The sequence below is a fragment of the Pleurodeles waltl genome, chromosome 6 (assembly GCF_031143425.1).
Source record: "Pleurodeles waltl isolate 20211129_DDA chromosome 6, aPleWal1.hap1.20221129, whole genome shotgun sequence".
Lineage (NCBI taxonomy): Eukaryota > Metazoa > Chordata > Amphibia > Caudata > Salamandridae > Pleurodeles > Pleurodeles waltl.
The window spans coordinates 711,039,858-711,058,127 of NC_090445.1; the positions used below are offsets into that span (position 1 = coordinate 711,039,858).

General features: G+C 45.0%; 1 protein-coding gene across 1 annotated transcript in view; it reads right to left on the reverse strand.

Annotated features, from left to right (window-relative positions):
- Positions 1-18,270, reverse strand: part of HTRA1 (HtrA serine peptidase 1) — a 229,406-nt gene that overhangs the window by 32,883 nt on the left and 178,253 nt on the right. Inside the window, exon 6 of the mRNA XM_069239178.1 lies at positions 14,685-14,799. Within this exon, the coding sequence (XP_069095279.1) occupies positions 14,685-14,799 (115 nt within the window). The remainder of the gene's footprint in view (positions 1-14,684; positions 14,800-18,270) is intronic.

The following is an 18,270-nucleotide window of genomic DNA, read 5'->3' on the forward strand; positions in this document are numbered from 1 at the left end:
TGAACCTGATGTTGGATTTGATGGAAACATACTTGTCCTGCCTTTCTTTTTGCATGTCTGTTTAGTGTGTGTTGGGTGTGCTAGCTGTTGAGCCTGGGCTGCATGTGTGTGTGTGGCCCTGCCATTAGTCCAGCTGTCATTGCTGTATATTGTGTGTAGGATATGTTTGTGTTTGGTACATGCAAGTGTGTAGCAAAATTGTTTGCGTTGCCATGTGTTATGGTGGTGTTGTGTACCCTTCTGCGGCTGTTGTGTGTGCGCCCGTGTGTGTAGTGATAGCTTTGTCATATGTGTTGTGTGTGCGCGTGGTGTGACATATGGAACGTCTTATGGCAGTGTGTTAGTGCTGATTGGTTGTGTGGCGTTGTTACGTGTTGTTGTCAGTGTAGGAGGCTGGCCTGGCATATAGTGGGTACCTGATGGTACTTACACCTTGTGCCAGGTCCAGTTATCCCTTATTAGTAGATAAGTAGTGTTGTTCTAGCAGCTTAGGCTGATAGAGGTAGCTATAGCAGAGCAGCTTAGGCTGAACTAGGAGACAAGCAATGCTCCTACTATACCACTTATAACATATAGCACTATATCATAAGAATCACAATACTCAGAGTTACTAAAAATAAAGGTACTTTATTTTAGTGACAATGTGCCAAAAATATCTCAGAGGATATACTCCCTTAGGAGGTAAGTAAAATACACAAAAATTACACACAAACCAAAATCAGGTAAGTAAACAGTTAGGAAAGTAGTGCAAACACTATAGAATACAATAGGATGCAATAGGCCTAGGGACAACACAAACCATATACTAAGAAAGTGGAATACGAACCACTTAGGGACCCCAGGCCAAGTGAAGTGTGTGGAGGGTTGCTGGGGGTGTAAGAAAACACTAAGGGTATCCAAGATACCCCACCCCAAGACCCTGAAAATTAGGAGTAAAGTGACCCTACTTCCCCAGAAACACACTAAAGTCGTTATGGGAGATTCTGCAAAGACAACAACTGACTGCAAAGCACTGAAGACGGATTCCTGGTCCTGAGGACCTGTAAAGTAAGGGGACCAAGTCCAAGAGTCACAAAAGTGTCCGGGGGGGAAGGAGCCCACTAAACCCCGGATGAAGGTGCAAAATGGCTGCCTCTGGGTGGAAGAAGCTGAAGATTCTGCTACAACGGAAGATGACAGAAACTTCTCCTTTGCATAGAAGATGTCTCATGGAATGTTGGAGGATACAGAGTTGTTTCTATGCAGAAAGTCCACAAACAAGCCTTGCTAGCTGCAAAGGCCACAGTTGAAGAAAATGGGTACTGCTTGGGCCCAGGAAGGACCAGGAGGTCGCCACTTGGAAGAGGAGACAGAGGGGCCCTCAGCAACCCAAAGAGCCCATGCAGAAGAAGGCAGCACCCGCAGAAGTACTTGAATATGGGTTCAAGAAAACTTCGCCTGGCAGTCATCTCAACACTACAAAGGAGGGTCCCATGAAGCCGGTGGTCAACTCAGCGAGTTGAGCAATACAGGATGGAGTGCTGGAGACCTGGGCTGTGCTGTGCACAAAGGATTCCTTGCAAAAGTGCACAGAAGCCCTAGCAGCTGCAATTCATGCAGTACACAGGATTACTGTCTGGCGAGGGGAGGCAAGGACTTACCTCTGCCAAATTTGGACAGATGGACCACTGGACTGTCGGGGTCACTTGGCTATAGTTCCTGTGTTCCAGGGACCACGCTCGTCATGGTGAAAGGGGACCCAGAGGACCGGTGAAGCAAAAGTTTGGTGCCTGCGTTAGCAGGGGGAAGATTCCGTCGACCCACTGGAGATTTCTTCTTGGCTTCCAGTGCAGGGTGAAGGCAGACAGCCCCCAGAGCATGCACCACCATGAAACAGTTGAGAAAGCTGGCAGGATTAGGCGCTACAATGTCGCTGGTAGTCTTCTTGCTACTTTGTTGCAGTTTTGCAAGCATCCTCGAGCAGTCAGCGGCCGATCCTTGGCAGAAGTCAAAGAGGGACATGCAGAGGAACTCTGGTGAGCTCTTGCATTTGTTATTCAAAGAGAAGCCCACAGGAGAGACCCTAAATAGCCTGAGAGGAGGATTGGCCCTCCAATCAGGTAAGAACCTATCAGGAGGATTCTCTGACATCACCTGCTGGCACTGGCCACTCAGAGGCCTTCATTGTGCCCTCACACCTCTGGATTCAAGATGGCAGAGGTCTAGTACACACTGAAGGAGCTCTGGGCACCACCCCTGGGGTGGTGATGGACAGGGGAGGTCACTGGTCACTCCCCTTTACTCCCCTTTACTTTGTACAGTTTTGCACCAGAGCAGGGGCTGGGGGATCCCTGAACCGGTGTAGACTGGTTTATGCAAGGAGGGCACCATCTGTGCCCTTCAAAGCATTTCCAGAGGCCAGGAGAGGCTACTCCTCCCAGGCCCTTAACACCTATTTCCAAAGGGAGAGGGTGTAACACCCTCTCTCAGAGGAAATCCTTTGTTCTGCCTTCCTGGGACTGGGCTGCCCAGACCCCAGGAGGGCAGAAGCCTGTCTGTCGGTTGGCAGCAGCGGTAGCTGCAGTGAAAACCCCAGAGAGCTGGTTTGGCGGTACTCGGGGTCCATGCATGGGATTGGCACCCCAATACCAGATTTGGCATGGGGGACAATTCCATGATCTTAGGCATGTTACATGGCCATATTCGGAGTTACCATTGTTAATCTACATATAGGTATTGGCCTATATGTAGTGCACGCACAAAGTCCGGGGAAATTGACCTGAACTATGTGGGGGCACCTTGGCTAGTGCCAGGGTGCCCTCAACCTTAGTAACTTTGCACCTAACATTCACTAAGCGAGGGTTAGACATATAGGTGACTTATAAGTTACTTAAGTGCAGTGGAAAATGGCTGTGAAATAACGTGGACGTTATTTCAATCAGGCTGCAGTGGCAGTCCTGCGTAATATTGGTCTGAGCTCCCTATGGGTGGCAAAAGAAATGCTACAGCCCATAGGGATCTCCTGGAACCCCAATACCCTGGGTACCTAGGTACCATATGCTAGGGAATTATAAGGGTGTTCCAGTGTGCCAAATAGAATTGATGAAAATGGTCACTAGCCTATAGTGACAATTTGAAAGGTAAAGAGAACATAAGCACTGAGGTTCTGATTAGCAGAGCCTCAGTGACACAGTTAGGCACTACACAGGGATACACATACAGGCCACAACCTATGAGCACTGGGGCCCTGACTAGCAGGGTCCCAGTGAGACATATAAAACACACTGACAAATAGGGTTTTCACTATGAGCACTGGAGTCCTGGCTAGCAGCATCCCAGTTAGACAGTAAGAACACCCTGACAAATACTCAATAACAGGCAAAAAGTGGGGGTAACAATGCTAGAAAGAGGCTACCTTCATACATAACCCCCTCCCCCCAAATGAAGGACAATAAGGCTAACCTTGGCCAGTTGAGTCTTTATTGCCTAAGTGGTGATTAGTGGAGAGTAGCTCTGCAATAGATTGGTTACTCCCTTTATCATCCACTGTATGGTTACTTCCTTGTGGGAATGTGAACCACCTTGTTTGGAGTTTTGTAGCTAGCCAACAATGTGAAGTTATATTCTCAGAGTTCCTATCAGTATGTTTTAATTTAGAGCAGTGGGACTGGTCCACTGGGCCTATATCAAGTGATGAGAATGCCAGACAGGGATCCTGTCTCAATAAAGCCATAGCTGGGCAAAAGGTGTGTCCATATGACTGTAAGAGAGAACAGGGTTGCTGTTTCTCTTGAGTTGAAGCAGGGCAGGGCTGTTGTCCCATTAGCTCCACACTAGGGCAGGGCTGCTGTCCTAAGTGTTTTGAGGTAGTGCAGGGCTGCTGCACTAAGGTTTCTCTGGTAGGCTTGGAGGGATGCTCCATGTTACCTAAAATGGTGCAATTTTTCACATCAGGATTAGTTATCCCACAGAGAGGTACTTTTACCTCAGGGAGTACAGCTGTTGTAGCTTATGGTGCCCTTAGTACAGATTCCACCCCAGGAGAGGTTTATCCCACCACATGACTGGTATCCTTAGTGGCAGGGGATACGTTGATGCCCTTTTTACCTGTTGTTGGAGAAGGATCTTGAGATTTCAGTCCTTTTTCTCGCCTTTTGCTTTTTCATTTCAGCTGAAATGAGAGGAAGCAATTCCTCAGGGATACCCAGCATGGATGCATGGGTATTAAACTCTACCTTAGCCCAACCTGAGGTCTCTAGGTCATTACCCAAGAGGATACACATACAGGCCACAAACTATGAGCACTGGGGCAAGGACTAGCAGGGTCCCAGTGAGACATATAAAACACACTGACAAATAGGGTTTTAACTATGAGCACTGGAGTCCTGGCTAGCAGGATACCAGTGAGACAGTAAGAACACCCTGACATATACTCACAAACAGGCAAAAAGTGGGGGTAACAATGCTAGAAAGAGGCTACCTTCCTACAGTCAGTATGTGTTGTCATGTGTAGGTGTGCAGTGTAATTGCTCGGCGAAGCATTTGTGGAGTTGCGGTTGTGATGTCATTGTGTGACTCGGTGGTGGTGTGTATGATTGTGTTGGACAGTGGTGGTGATGAGTGTGTGTGGGCTGGTGTGTGTATGGCATGTGTGTTGGCCATGGTGTGTGTAGTTTGGGTGTGCATGTGCATAGTATGTGTGTGCATGTGTGTATGTAAGGGTGTGTGTTCATATGGGTGTGTGTGTGGCTGTTGCAGGCCGTCCGAGGTGTGCATGTTGTGTGTGTGCACTAATGCCTTTCCCTTCTGTGGGTGCTAGGTGGGTGTACTTACGGTTGTTGTCTTGGTCGATGTTTCCGGAGTCTTAGTGCGAGAAAGAGCAGTGGGAGGACTTCGAGTTCGGATTCCATGGTGGCTCCAAATGGGTATGGCTTCCTGAAGGTGAGTGTCTCCTTTTTATTCTGTTAGTTTCCGCCAGGGTTTTGGTGGTGGGGCGACCACGGTGGAAACCTTGGCAGTGTGCAGCCTCGTAATGTGTCTGCCAGAAACATGGTCCATGCTGGTCTGAGGCCTGACCGCACTTGTGGTACTGATGGTAGTTTGGCTGTGTTCTGTTGGGAACACCACAATGGTCATAATATGGTGGTCTTCAGCACCAGGCCATCAGCGGTACAACCGCCGCCGCCAATATGGTGGTCATGAAACTGCTGAACTCATAAAGACCCCCTTTGTCTTCCATTGTGGGTGAATGCCACATTTTCCATAACAGCATCGCAAAAGCTGACATATCTATCAAGTCCTGCAGCACGGGGTCTGCATCAAAATGGCCGTCCTGCACAGGAAGGATAAGCTTTGAGAGGAAAGCATCTGGTGAAAATTCCACCTATGGCCATCATGAATATGTAACCCCAAACTGTTTTTAAATTGTCAGTACTGGCTGGCATTTGCTTTGAAAACTGCTTCCTTTCTGTTTACTTTACTGTTATCTTAGGCTGCCAAACCTCTGTACGCCTTGCCAGCAAGTTTCTTCACCTGTTGAGTAGGTCAGTAAAATTGACGCCTGTGCACAAAGTCAGGTACTTGACCAATGCCGTGTGCTATCATTTGTTGAACTCTGTGGTCTTAATTTTCCATTCTGAGATTATTTGTTTCCGATCAGCTTCATTATTATGAATTCATAAAACGTTCCTATTTAAAAAAAAGTTTATAATCATTTACGCAGTACATGTTTGCTATGAAAAGCACAGATTGCTTTAACACCTCAATTAAAGCTAAAGAGCCTTCACTTCTTAATTCTCTGTGTGGCTCACATTATTAATCAAAATGTAAGAGGCATAGCTTTCCACAGGGAATCACTAAGGTGACCAGTCATGCCATGTAATAGTACTTCATTCAAATAATACCAAATGAGTACATTTAGAAATAAGTTATCTTGAACATAAACCAATGATAAACTTGGACTGAGTGTATTAATGTGTCACTCTATGTTGTTCCGTTTCACCTCAAAACAATATTTTTCAGCAGAACTACGTAATTATTTCACTCTTGACATTCCCAACAAAAAAAAGTATTTCTTCTCCAATTTTGCCAAACTAAAAAAAAAGATAAAAGAACGGTAATAAATAATGTATTGTGTTTTCTAACTTCACGGCAAATGAATACGGGTACAAATACATTCATAGCGTTTGATGGCCTAAAATTAATTAATCTCAACTGATACGTGTATGAAAAAGGCAATTTATTTGACCAACTGCTACATTTCTTTTGATTTTCCCTGACTGATAAAATAATTTCAGCCAGCCTATATGTTTGGTTTGTTCTTGTAAATGTAGTTTTAGGCTTTGTGTTATTTTCCCAACGGTAGTGAATTATAAATCTATGTTTTATAACTGAAAACATTTTGCATAGGGCAGAGGAAAGCTCTACCAAACAATCTACAAGTCAAAACGACAGCAGATCCTTTTTAATCTGTGCAGAATGCCCTGAGCCTGCATCTCAGTCATTTTGATTTATTATTTAAAATGTTGATAAAAGGTATATAACTTGCCATAGAAACTGAGTTAATTCCAACATTTTAAGTACAGATGAACCTGATTGAGCTGGCAACCACATTTTCTTGTATAATAATTGAAAACTAGATGAGACCTTTGTGATATCAATATAACAATCAATGTGTTACAATTCCAGAGGAACTTTATTGTGGCCTCAAAGTAAACATCCAAACTATCTAATCCAATGCCCTAATCACACACTGCAGTGAACATCACAAAGCATGTCTTAATCAGTGGTTAGCACACCCACAATTGGAATTTGTGTTAAATATCAAGTGTTAAATCTTCCAGTCAGACTAACTAAGCTGTGTAATTAAATAGCCAATGAAACTCCAATAATAAAACTTGATAAATGTAAATACTCATATAGAAAACGCAAAACAATTTGGGTAGACTGCTACCACAACATTAATAATGGAAAATACAGAACAGTTCATAGCAAACAGGCTGGAAGTATGACCAACAAACAACTACAATTCACTACACCAAAGCTAATCTTCAAAAAACCATTAGCAAAGCTTTGGACAACAATACCTCCACAACACATACCCTCATGAGTCCCTGCCACTAATATTATTAAATCTTAGCCTGCTTCCTATCAATACAAGTAGGAAACTACTAACCTCCGAATATGGTCAGTTGAAATGTCCCAAGTATTCACTACTACAACTGCTCATCTCTCACCACACAGCTACAAATCCACTGTTTTAACAATATTATAATAACAGATGTTACCAAAAATGATGGTTCTATCCCCGTCGTTTTAACTGAAAAATGGTTCACTTACACTTCTCTTACCATCATGGACTTTACTGTTCAAAGGCTTCACTAATATTCTTTTGAGTAGTCATGGGAGAGTCAGAGGAGGACATGCCTTGAACCACCAAACAGCTTACCTTGCAAACAACTGAATGCTCATATTTGCCCTGCTTACAAACAACTAGTCATAGGGATCATGCCTCCTCTCTTTAAATCATCAGCCTTGAACCTTAACTCACAGCAGGGAATTACCTGTCTGTTTGGCAGCACATTGCTCTGTAATCACCTAAACCACATATAACAACAGTAACATCTTTTTAGCAGATTGATTTCATTCTACACTAAGGAGCCAACTCAATAGCTGCAAATTCCGTGTGAAAATTAAATGCTGTCACTACACCCCGTGGCTTTGCTTGATCATTCGCTAACCCTTCCATTGTACCCTCCAACAAAACTCCAAATGGGTGGTCATTCATTAGCAGACTCGTTAGCAGAACTCTAGAGCTCCCTTCCACCCAACATAGGTATCACCAATGAACACTTAAGGGCATAGTTATACTCTGTTTGTGCCGGATTTGTGTCATTTTTTTAACGCAAATCTGACGCAAACTTAACTCAATATTTATATTTTGGTGCTAGACATGTCTAGCGCCAAAATATTGGAGTTAAAGTCATTTTTTGCCTGCGGAAAACTACCTTGCGTCAATGAGATGCAAGGCTGGTGTTCCTGGGAAAAAAATGACTCCAAGGCCCCAGGGCTTTATTTATCCTCCCGTGCAAAAATCACACTCGGGAGAAGGAGGGCCTTCAATAATGGAGCTAAGTCTGCTTAGAGCCATTATTTAATGCCTGGGTATGGGCAGGCGTTAGGGGACCTGTGGGCCTTTTTCCATGCTCAGAGACCATGGAAACAGCCCATAGGTGCCCTTCCCTGCCCCCAGGGACACACCCACCCACCCGCAGCCACACCTGAAGGACACCCAAGGATGGGGGGACCCATCCGAGGTAAGTCTAGGTAAGTTTTTTTTAAATTGTTTTCAAAGTGCCCCTATGGCACTATGGCCATTTGGCTGGATGGGGTCGGGGGGAATGACTCCTGTCTTAACTGAGACAGGAGTCATGTCCATGGGGTTTTAACATCAAAAAATTACGCTAGTCTCGGCAGAGGCATTTTTTTTGCCTCTGCCCGTACTGGCGTCATCCTCTGACGCTAAACCCACTGTTCATCCTACGCCTCCCGCACCCGGCTGGCGTCTTTTTCTATGACGATAGCCGGACATTACCACTGGCTAGCATTATACCATAAATATGACGCCCAGCTGGTGTCTTGGTATGGCGCTAGACAGCTGTAAACTTTTTGAAGCTGAACTGCGTTAGCGCAGTTCAGTGTCAAAAAGTATAAATATGGGCCCTAAACTGCAGACAATCTGTGAAAATGTGACTATTCCATCAGGCAAAGCAAGACATTTGCCACATGTTGGCCATGGTCCAACACAATAACCAGTAATACTCACCAACCAAGGGTAACACCAGTCAGTGATTTCAATACCAGTGGCGGCTGGTGACATTTTAAAGCGGTGGGGTGTAAACGTTTATGATGTGTGACCTGTCGTAGGTGAGCGAGCCCGACTGTCTTAAGTGGGGATCAGAGGGATTATCCCTCCTAGAATTGTTTTTTAAAAAGAGTGGACAAATGGTGCATTTGTAAGTAAATTTGGGAATGTAAAAAGGTTTGAGTTTTGAGGTTTGAGTAGTAGTTTGAGGTGCTCAGCTCACTACGATATAAGTAACCTTTACAAGAAACACCCCAAGGAAAATAAAAATATTACATTTTGGCATATTCTGTCCCTTTCAGTTTATGATCTCAGTTGTTGGGGGACTTATGCCTTCTGTTACATCACGTTCTCTTAGAACAGACATCTTACAGCCCAAACACCATGGGGACATATTCATAGAACTTTTGGCACCTATTTTCAGAGGGTGAAGTTATTGCAATGTTTAAGACAGGCAGTTCATTTATTTGTACATGGCACTACCTGTACTAATTGAGCTGAATGGGAGTAAAAGGGCTTTGACTGTCATTTCAGAACTAAACCATCCAAGTGAGAGCTTAAGGCTTCCCCATGAAAACACCTATGCACCCAAACAAATGTGAGGGGGCTCCTTAAAGACTCCTTTAATGCACATAGAGTTACAGCTCCCACAGTGTGTGTTAAAGGACTCCCTACAGCTCCACCTATGAACCCAAATGAAGATCCTCTCAGAGATAGCTTTGTGCAGTAGAGACCAGAGTGAGGCCCCCCCATAGCAAGGGATACACATTTCCCACATGCAACCAATAAACCCCAGCTAATCTTTGTCCATCCCTATACAACTCTATTCATGCACCAGAAAACTACAACATCGAACGTCTGGGTTCAAGAGTTCCTCACAATGTTAGTTACTACATTTAATTTGTGGAAAACACCTCTTGGCATGCACCCCATTGATCTTTGGTCTCAACCCTAAGAATACCACTTTTCACCTTAAGGGAAATCTCTTAGCAAATTCTCCTACCACCCCATGACATTAGCAGCTCAGGGAAGTCTTTTCACTGTGAACTGCTTCCAGAGGGCCTGAGATTCCTCGTTTTGAAGCACCTGAGCTACAGTGAAACAAATTAGGGTTAATCTTTGCTCAGTGCTTACATTGAGCCGGTGTTTTCGTTGCAGGGCACTGGCACTTATTTTTCAGCCTCAAGCATTTACTGCGAACAAAAGACACATATGGAAAAGGCGAGGAAGAGAACAAGAAAAATGTGTTACAAAGAGAGAAAACTGCAAGAGTGAGCTGAAGGAGCAGGGAGTGGCTATAAATGGATTGAAGAGGCCCGAGATGGCTTCAGGATTATGCTGCATTAGTGTTCTGTGCTTGCACATCTAATTGCAGCAGTTTCAAAGGAAACCATTGGTCACCGGCATGTTTTTATTTACGAATTAAGCACTGTCTTTGTTACAGAAAATACCTCGCTCGAACAGTGCAATGTTTACACACGGTACTTGTGCGCTAAGTGGACGAGCATTTTGTTTGTGAGGCTATTCAATTAGTGAAACACAAAACTTTAATAAAGTAACATTGAATGAATGGATATAGACTACGTATAACGAGAAGTAAAGTAAGCATTGTCCTGGAAACTGAAATACAGCTCCAGCAACAGTGCGGAGTAAAGGTATAATACATAAAACAAGTGTATGAAGGAGGGCAAGAGAAAGAAGTCAGTGGCCTTGCTCTTCTGTGGCTTGTTCTTTGATCATCCAGTACTGGTACTGCGATCCTAGAGGGCAAACAGCTAAAGCAATGTAGTCCTTTCTCCCATCTATCGCAACCGTGCCTCCTGCGGTGTATGAGGCGTAATATTAGGCTAAGGGATCACAAATATTAGGCTAAGGGATCACACTTCAGCGCTAAAATGTAGTAGTGGTGCACTGCGAGTTATAGCAAAGAGGCTTTCATCATAACATTACGGCTCTCTTTATGGGTCGAGAGGCTGCAAATCCAGCACCATCTTATCAAAGTTTTGATAACAAAAAATCAATGCAGTTGATTTTAGAATCAAAGTGATATAGGACTGCAGGCATGAATGAATGAATAGAATTGTGAGTGGCTGGATGGAAGTGTAGGTAGATGCATGGATAGATGGAGGATAGAGAGATGGATGGATAGTTGATTAAATAATAGGTGGGTGTGCTGACGAGCTTGAGAGTGGGTGGATAAATGACCGAATAGCAATGCGAATGAAAGTGATATCAGACACACCCTGCTTAGATTGAAGTATTAGGCATATGTTACAACCAGTTTATCAGTTAGCGCATAGTGTTCACTTTCAGCAGGGGTATGGGCAATATTCATGTCACCCAGCAGCTTGCCTGCCATTATCTCGCTCTCATACAACCATTGTTGTCTGTGCTTTATATGTGACACAATGTATTTCATTGCCAGTTTACACTAGAGTATACAGTGAGTGACTTCCCCGTGCACGTCTGCATAGAAAGTCTGGCATAGCGAATCCATTCATTGCTGAGGCCCTGAAAGAGGGGGAAGGGTGACTGACTCCGCAATGTCTTATTATAGGTGCCATATGTATGTATTGATGGTAGAGAAAAGCTCTGCACATACCTAGTGGCCCCATCAGAGTTTTTAAAACGTGAGGGACAAGGGACAAGGACTTAATTACCCTCCTTGCTGCTTACAGTGGTCCAATAAAAACGGGACTCAGTCACCAATGTTTCTGCATTACTAACTGGTCAAGCTGTGTTTCAACTGTACAATATAAAACAATTTGCTGAAGAGTACACTGCGTTAAAGTGAGGAAACTGGAATGCCGGAAATTTCAAGACACCGTCAGATTGCACAATATAAATGTGTTAACCCAACCCTGGAGATACCGACACGTAATTTACGTAAATCCCTACTCAGAGGTATTCATAGTACTCAGAATGACATTTGGGACTTACCATCCTGGATTAAATACATCTAATCATTTGTTCGATGGGCAAATAGGGCTCCTATACAACAGAAATTCAAATTAGTTTTGCATAACGCAAAGTGTACCCGAAGATATTGGAACGCTTTACAATAGCACCAGCTACATTACATTATTCAGATGAGAACAACAAGCATGCGTGGAAGACGCCGAAAAGTAAATCAAGATTCAAATGATAAAATACTGTACCCTCCAGTAAATAAAACAACTTTGTGCCACCTACTTCTGTCTCTCAGGCTTCAGGTAAACGTGGTGGACTGTTTGTGTTGTGATCAACAATAGGGCCCACTGTGTCACTCGATTTCGTTGGCTCAAAGTCAGAAGGAAAATGCGCACACCACAGCATGACGACTCGACAAAGTCAGATCTCTGCAAGGTGTGATCTCCGCCCGGATCCCCTGGCCCATGAGCAGCCTTGCCCAGCCCTGCTCCCTTGCTGTTACACAGCATGAGAACAGGGCCAGGATTGGTGTGAGCAGGCTAATTCACCGTTCATCAGTGGACCCCCACTCACGAATGAGCAAGTGAAGAGAATCCTTTAGTGCGCATGTCGGGCTGGCCAGAGAAAGACAGCTGTCCCATCCAACATGCACACTAGGCGCCAATGCCTGCCAGTACCATTGTATTATGTGTAGTCATTGCACCCCACCTCCGCAAAATCATCGACATCTCCGAGACCGGGACCTACCCCAAGAGCTGGAAGCATGCTGAAATCAAACCCCTACTCAAGAAAACCATAGCAGACCCGAGAGACCTCAAGAATTTCCATCCCATCTCCCTGCTCCCATTCCCGGCCAAGGTCATCGAGAAGATCGTCAACAGACAACTGATCCACTTCCGCGAAGAAAACAACATCCTGGACCCTTCCCAGTCAGGGTTCCACAGAAACCACAGTACCAAAACTGTCCTCATCACAGCCACCGACGACATCAGGGTCCTGCTTGACAACGGCGAAACCACTGCCCTCATCCTCCTGGACCTCTCGGCCGCCTTCGATACTGTCTGCCACCGCATCCTACGTACACACCTCCACGACGCAGGGATCCGGGACATAGCTTTGGAGTGGACCACCTCCTTCCTCTCCGGCAGAACCCAGAGCATCCGCCTCCCCCCTTTCTGCTCTGAAGCATCCAAGATCATCTGCGGCATTCCCCAAGGATCATCCCTCAACCCTACACTATTCAACATCTACCTCACCCCTCTCGCCTACGTCGCCCGGCTACAGAACCTCAACATCATCTCCTACGCTGACGACACCCAACTGATCCTTTCTCTCACCAAGGACCCCCTCACCGCCAAATCCAACCTCCATGAAGGAATGGAGGCCGTTGCAGAATGGATGAGAAACAGCAGACTGAAGCTGAACTCAGACAAGACGGAGGTCCTCATCCTCGTCGCCAACCCCACAGCCTGGGATGACTCCTGGTGGCCGACCTCTGTGGGAGCAGCCCCAACACCCACCGACCACGAACGCAACCTGGGTGTCATCCTCAACTCAACACTCTCCATGTCCAAGCAAATCAGTGCCGTCTCCTCATCCTGCTTCAACACCCTCCGCATGATCTACAGATGGATGCCCACAGATACAAGAAAAACAGTCACCCAAGCCCTCGTCAGCAGCAGACTTGACTACGGAAACGCCCTCTACGCAGGAGCCCCGGCCAAACTCCTCAAACGACCGCAACGCATACAAAACGCCTCCGCACGCCTGATCCTCGATGCCCACAGCCACATCACCCCCCTCCTGAGAGTCCTACACTGGCTCCCCGTCAGCAAAAGCATAACCTTCAAACTCCTCACCTACGCACACAAGGTGCTCCATAACACCGGTCCAGCCTACCTCAACAGATGAATCACCTTCTACACCCCATCCCGCCAACTCCGCTCCGCCGACCTCACTCCCGCCACTGTCCCCCGCATCCAAAGAGTGACAACCGGAGGCAGATCCTTCTCCCACCTCGCCGCCTAGACCTGGAACACCCTTCCTCTGCCCCTACGTCAGACCGAAGACCTGCTGACCTTCAGGAAGCGGCTCAAAACCTGGCTATTCGAGCAGTAGCAGCCCCTCCCCACTCCCCCCAGCGCCTTGAGACCCTCACAGGTGGTAATGCACTCTACAAATACTTGATTGATTGATTGATAGTCACTGACAGTCTAGTCAATTAGGCCCCACATCCTTCAGAGCTGAACTGCCGCTGTAACTGCCGTGGGCTAGCACAGTCAGGAAGATAAAATAAATGATGTTTATTTCGTCACACTCACACATATTGGGGGGACAAGAGGGCAAAAGTATCAGGGGTCAATGCCCCAGCGCCCATGAGGCAGAAACCGCTCCTGTTCAATACACTAATTAGTTCACCATGTCATCCTGCTCCCACCCTGAAAATGTAGGCCAGAGAAATCTAATAGATCATACGATTGGAACCAAAGGACAAAAAGTTCCTAACATACGCCCTCTTTTGACAGCCCTCCACTGCAGAAGTTCACATAATTGACAAGAGTTTATGCTTAACAAAAGCTAAAAAATCTAACAATATGTACATTTTCAAGCAAATGCTCATTTATTTTTTCCATATGTATACATTGTTCTGCACAGGCTCCTGCTTTGAACCAACTTGCACATTAACCCGCCCGACCCACTTCATCGTGTTCAAATTCACATTTGTATATGCTCATATCATTTCATGTTATCCACACAAATTGTCCTTCATAGTTCCTTAACTCAATTCCACTCCCACATTACCCTGTACAAATCATTGCATCTTGCCCAGATGCAGAGCACCTTAAACATATTGTTTTTTCTGTGTTTATGTGTACATTACACTGCCCATTCTGACTGCATGGGATTGGACAGGAAGTGTATAAACCCGTACCTTTGGCCTGCCTATCATGAGATTCGGCCATGAACTTCCTTATTTTGTCTGATGGTATGGCAAAAGAAATTCCGGCTGTGACCTTCAGGGTGTTAATACCAACTACCTCGCCGTCCTGCAGAGAAAAGTAAAACGCATAAGTACAATACAATACCAAAGATTGGTGCTGAAAAATAACACAAGTATACTAATATATCTCTCTAGTGGACATTACTATATATCCATGAATATACACAAAGGCGGGCACCTCTAATCCTATTAATAACAATTACACATGTGTCAGTTTGTATGGGCTATTACACCAAGGATAATATGTGTTTAGGAACTCCAGGGGTAAGCAAGGACTAAATTAATCCTTCAAGAAGAGAGAGGAGTTTGTAGCACTCAGTATGTATCTGCCTAAACGGATTTGTCCTTTTCTGATTCGAAAAGCATAACCCAAGAAGTCTGTTAAAGGGCATGGTTAGTCTTGCAAGTTTGAAGACATCCACAAACTATTACATTTTGGGTGTGGGCGTTCACAAATTGAAATCCGACCCCATGCCACCCTGGAAATCAGGAAATGGTTCAAAATGTTCTCCAGGCAAGGGTTGTAATTGCTCTCATTCAAGGATGTAAAAGGGAACGGATCATACCTAGATTTGAGATTTAGGGCATTGATGAAAGGCTTTCTTTACAGCATAAAATATTTCCCGACAGAGAAAAAAAAACGTGATTTGCATAGGGGGGCACCATTCCTTATGTGCTTAAATCAGCACAGTGTAGATATCTGCAAAGCTGGAACATGAGGTGTGGGATATGTCACATGACACTCCCAGTAGTACACCTGCAAAGCCGGTGCTTCGCGCAGCTTTGTAGGTACACTACTGGGAATGCTTGTAAATTCCCAAAAGTACTGGTGTGCACCCGTACGTAGGCATACTAATATGGATACAGTTTTACTATTTTCTTGTGACTAGAGAGAGTGACCACAGCTTTTTTTTCCCATTGATGGTTAGAGTTTGCATGGCTGGCTATTACCCATAATTGGATTGGGATAAGAAATGTCTTAGTTTCTAGCAGCATGAGGAATCACCTTGTATAGCTTTAGCTCTTCTGCAATCACCTACCACGAACTAAATTCTAATAGATGTCAGAAAATGGCAGTGTTCCTGAGGTTTTAGAAATAGCTGCTTCAATATTGCAATATTGGGAACTAAGGGCCAGAATTACAAGAATTGGCGCAGGGATGCACCCCATTTACAATAGTAGGGCGGACCCTTGTGTTTCCCCCTGTGGCGGCACTACAGTTGCTGCTGTGCGCCAATCCAGCCACCCTTGCGCCATAGTTAAAGGACGGCTGCGTTGAGGGGGAGAGTTGTTATTGTGCAGGAAAAGACGTGTTCCTGCACAAAAATAATCTTCTGTGGCGATTTGCTCTTTCTATGTGTGCAGCAGAATGCAGCACACATAGAAAGAGCAAAAAACAAGGGTAAATTAATACATTTCTCCTTGTTGCGCCATGCTCATGCCACCCCTGGGGTGGCATTAGATTTTGGCGCTGCTTCAGATTTAAGAAATCTCATAAATGTGGAGTAGGGTCAAAATTCAATGGGTGCTGCTGTGGAATGCTCACAGCAACACCCATTGCACGCCTCTTCCACGCAAAGTGTTGCATGTAAAGGGGCCGTATTTACAAGGTGGCGTTAAGCCACAAAAAGTGGCTTACCACCATCTTGTAAATACAGCGCACTGCACAGCACCACCGGAGCATCAAAAAATGTGACCCTCCGGGTACACGAGGGCCTTGTAAATCTGGCCCTAAATTGGGCAGCTGTAACTCTTCCAGAGTGGCATTGGACTAGCAGTCCAAATTAGGTTGGCCAATCTGACACGATCTCTGGCATTGGCAAATCAGTACAAGACTGCACAATAAACCCATTGAAATGACCCTGACAGGCTGGGTCAAAACACCCGGCACATCAGAAACCTTTTAAATGTGGGTACTGAAAATGTGCCCTCCCAGATTTGTGATGACATTTCCATCATGCTGCCTTGACATGATGGAATTGCCACCACAGAAAGCTTCATCCGTGGTGGCTCCCCAAAGTAAGCAACAATTATTATGGGTCAAAGTCCATATGCAGCAGCCCTCCTCTCATATGATTGTTCCATGAATGTATGTATGAGTACTTCTACAGTAGGAGCTATTCTATTTACATAGGAACTGAATGCTATGCAAGTGGATCATAATTCAAACATAAATTTCACAATTTACACGCGAACGTAGATTAAGGAAAGTGATCCAACCAAGGTGGGAATATCTTATGACAGTGTGTGTTCCATCAAATGCAGTGCTGGCAGGGTCGGCTTCATCTTTGGTGGTGTCCATTGTGACAATTTTTGTTGGACCCCCCACCCCCAGAAACCTCCTTCCACACAAATTCCCTCACCCCCCACGCTCCACCAGGGCCACACATCTCACCATAGCCCCTCTCTCTCATGCATTTCTTTTATAGTGTCATTCATACTAGTGTAGGGAGTAGAGCACTTTACAACACACACTCATTATACAGAGCCAATGATTCATACCTGTATAAATCAGTCTAAAGGAAATGTTACATAAGGAAATGAAAATTACAAGATTATGAGTCACATGTCACCAATACTACTAGGCAGTATATTTTAAGAGGGTCTAGAGAAGCACAAACTCAAGATTTAAAAAATACTACCTTGGTTGGCTCTACTAATAAATATGTACTTCTACCGAAAGGAACCCCTTTTTTAGCCACATTAGTATACTGAAAGACTTGGGGAAAACTATACAATGCAGTCTGTATGCAGCTCTTTTGTTACAATTCATAGCTCACTGTGCTATGTTAGGCTTGTAACTTATGAACTACAAGGAACAAAAGGATCTCTGTGACAGAAGAGGTAACCTACTGAGGGATTCATAAAACACAGTTCAGTTATTTGAACGGTACACCTTCTTGCAGCAAGCATATCAACCCACTGCCCCTTTATAATGAGTGAAAACTGCCACTAGACAAAAGATCTCTCTTCAGCAGAAATATCATTCACCAGAGTTATCTTGACATGTTTGTTTTTGCCTGAAAACTTCTAGACATACAAGGAACTTTGCAGCATGTGCTTTTGTGCTATTTCTAAATATGGTGCCTCCCGAGGTCAGCGCCAGGTGCAGCTGCACCGGTCACTCCTCCTTCGATGCAACCCTGACTGCAAGCACCATGTTTTGTTTTTACTTGCTAAGCATTCTTCTTTGTTTTTCAGAAACAAATCTCTAAAGCGGGGTTTATTTCTAAAAATAGACAAATGTATGGCACTGACATGCTGGGAGTTTTCTCCTTGCGCTTGAGGGACACTGAACACTTTCCCTGTCTGGGTTGCCATTCAATACACGATAGCCCTGCAAAGAGAAAACCAGTTGTGCTTTTCCAGCCTTAATATAGTGTAACTGTGATCTGGCTCTCCAGTAGCAGACAAGCCGTTAGGTCACAGGTTTATGTCGGTGGGGCCAGCTGAGACTCTGCCAGTGGAAAAACAAGCAGTTCCCCATCACTATGTTGGGCCATGGACACAACATGCC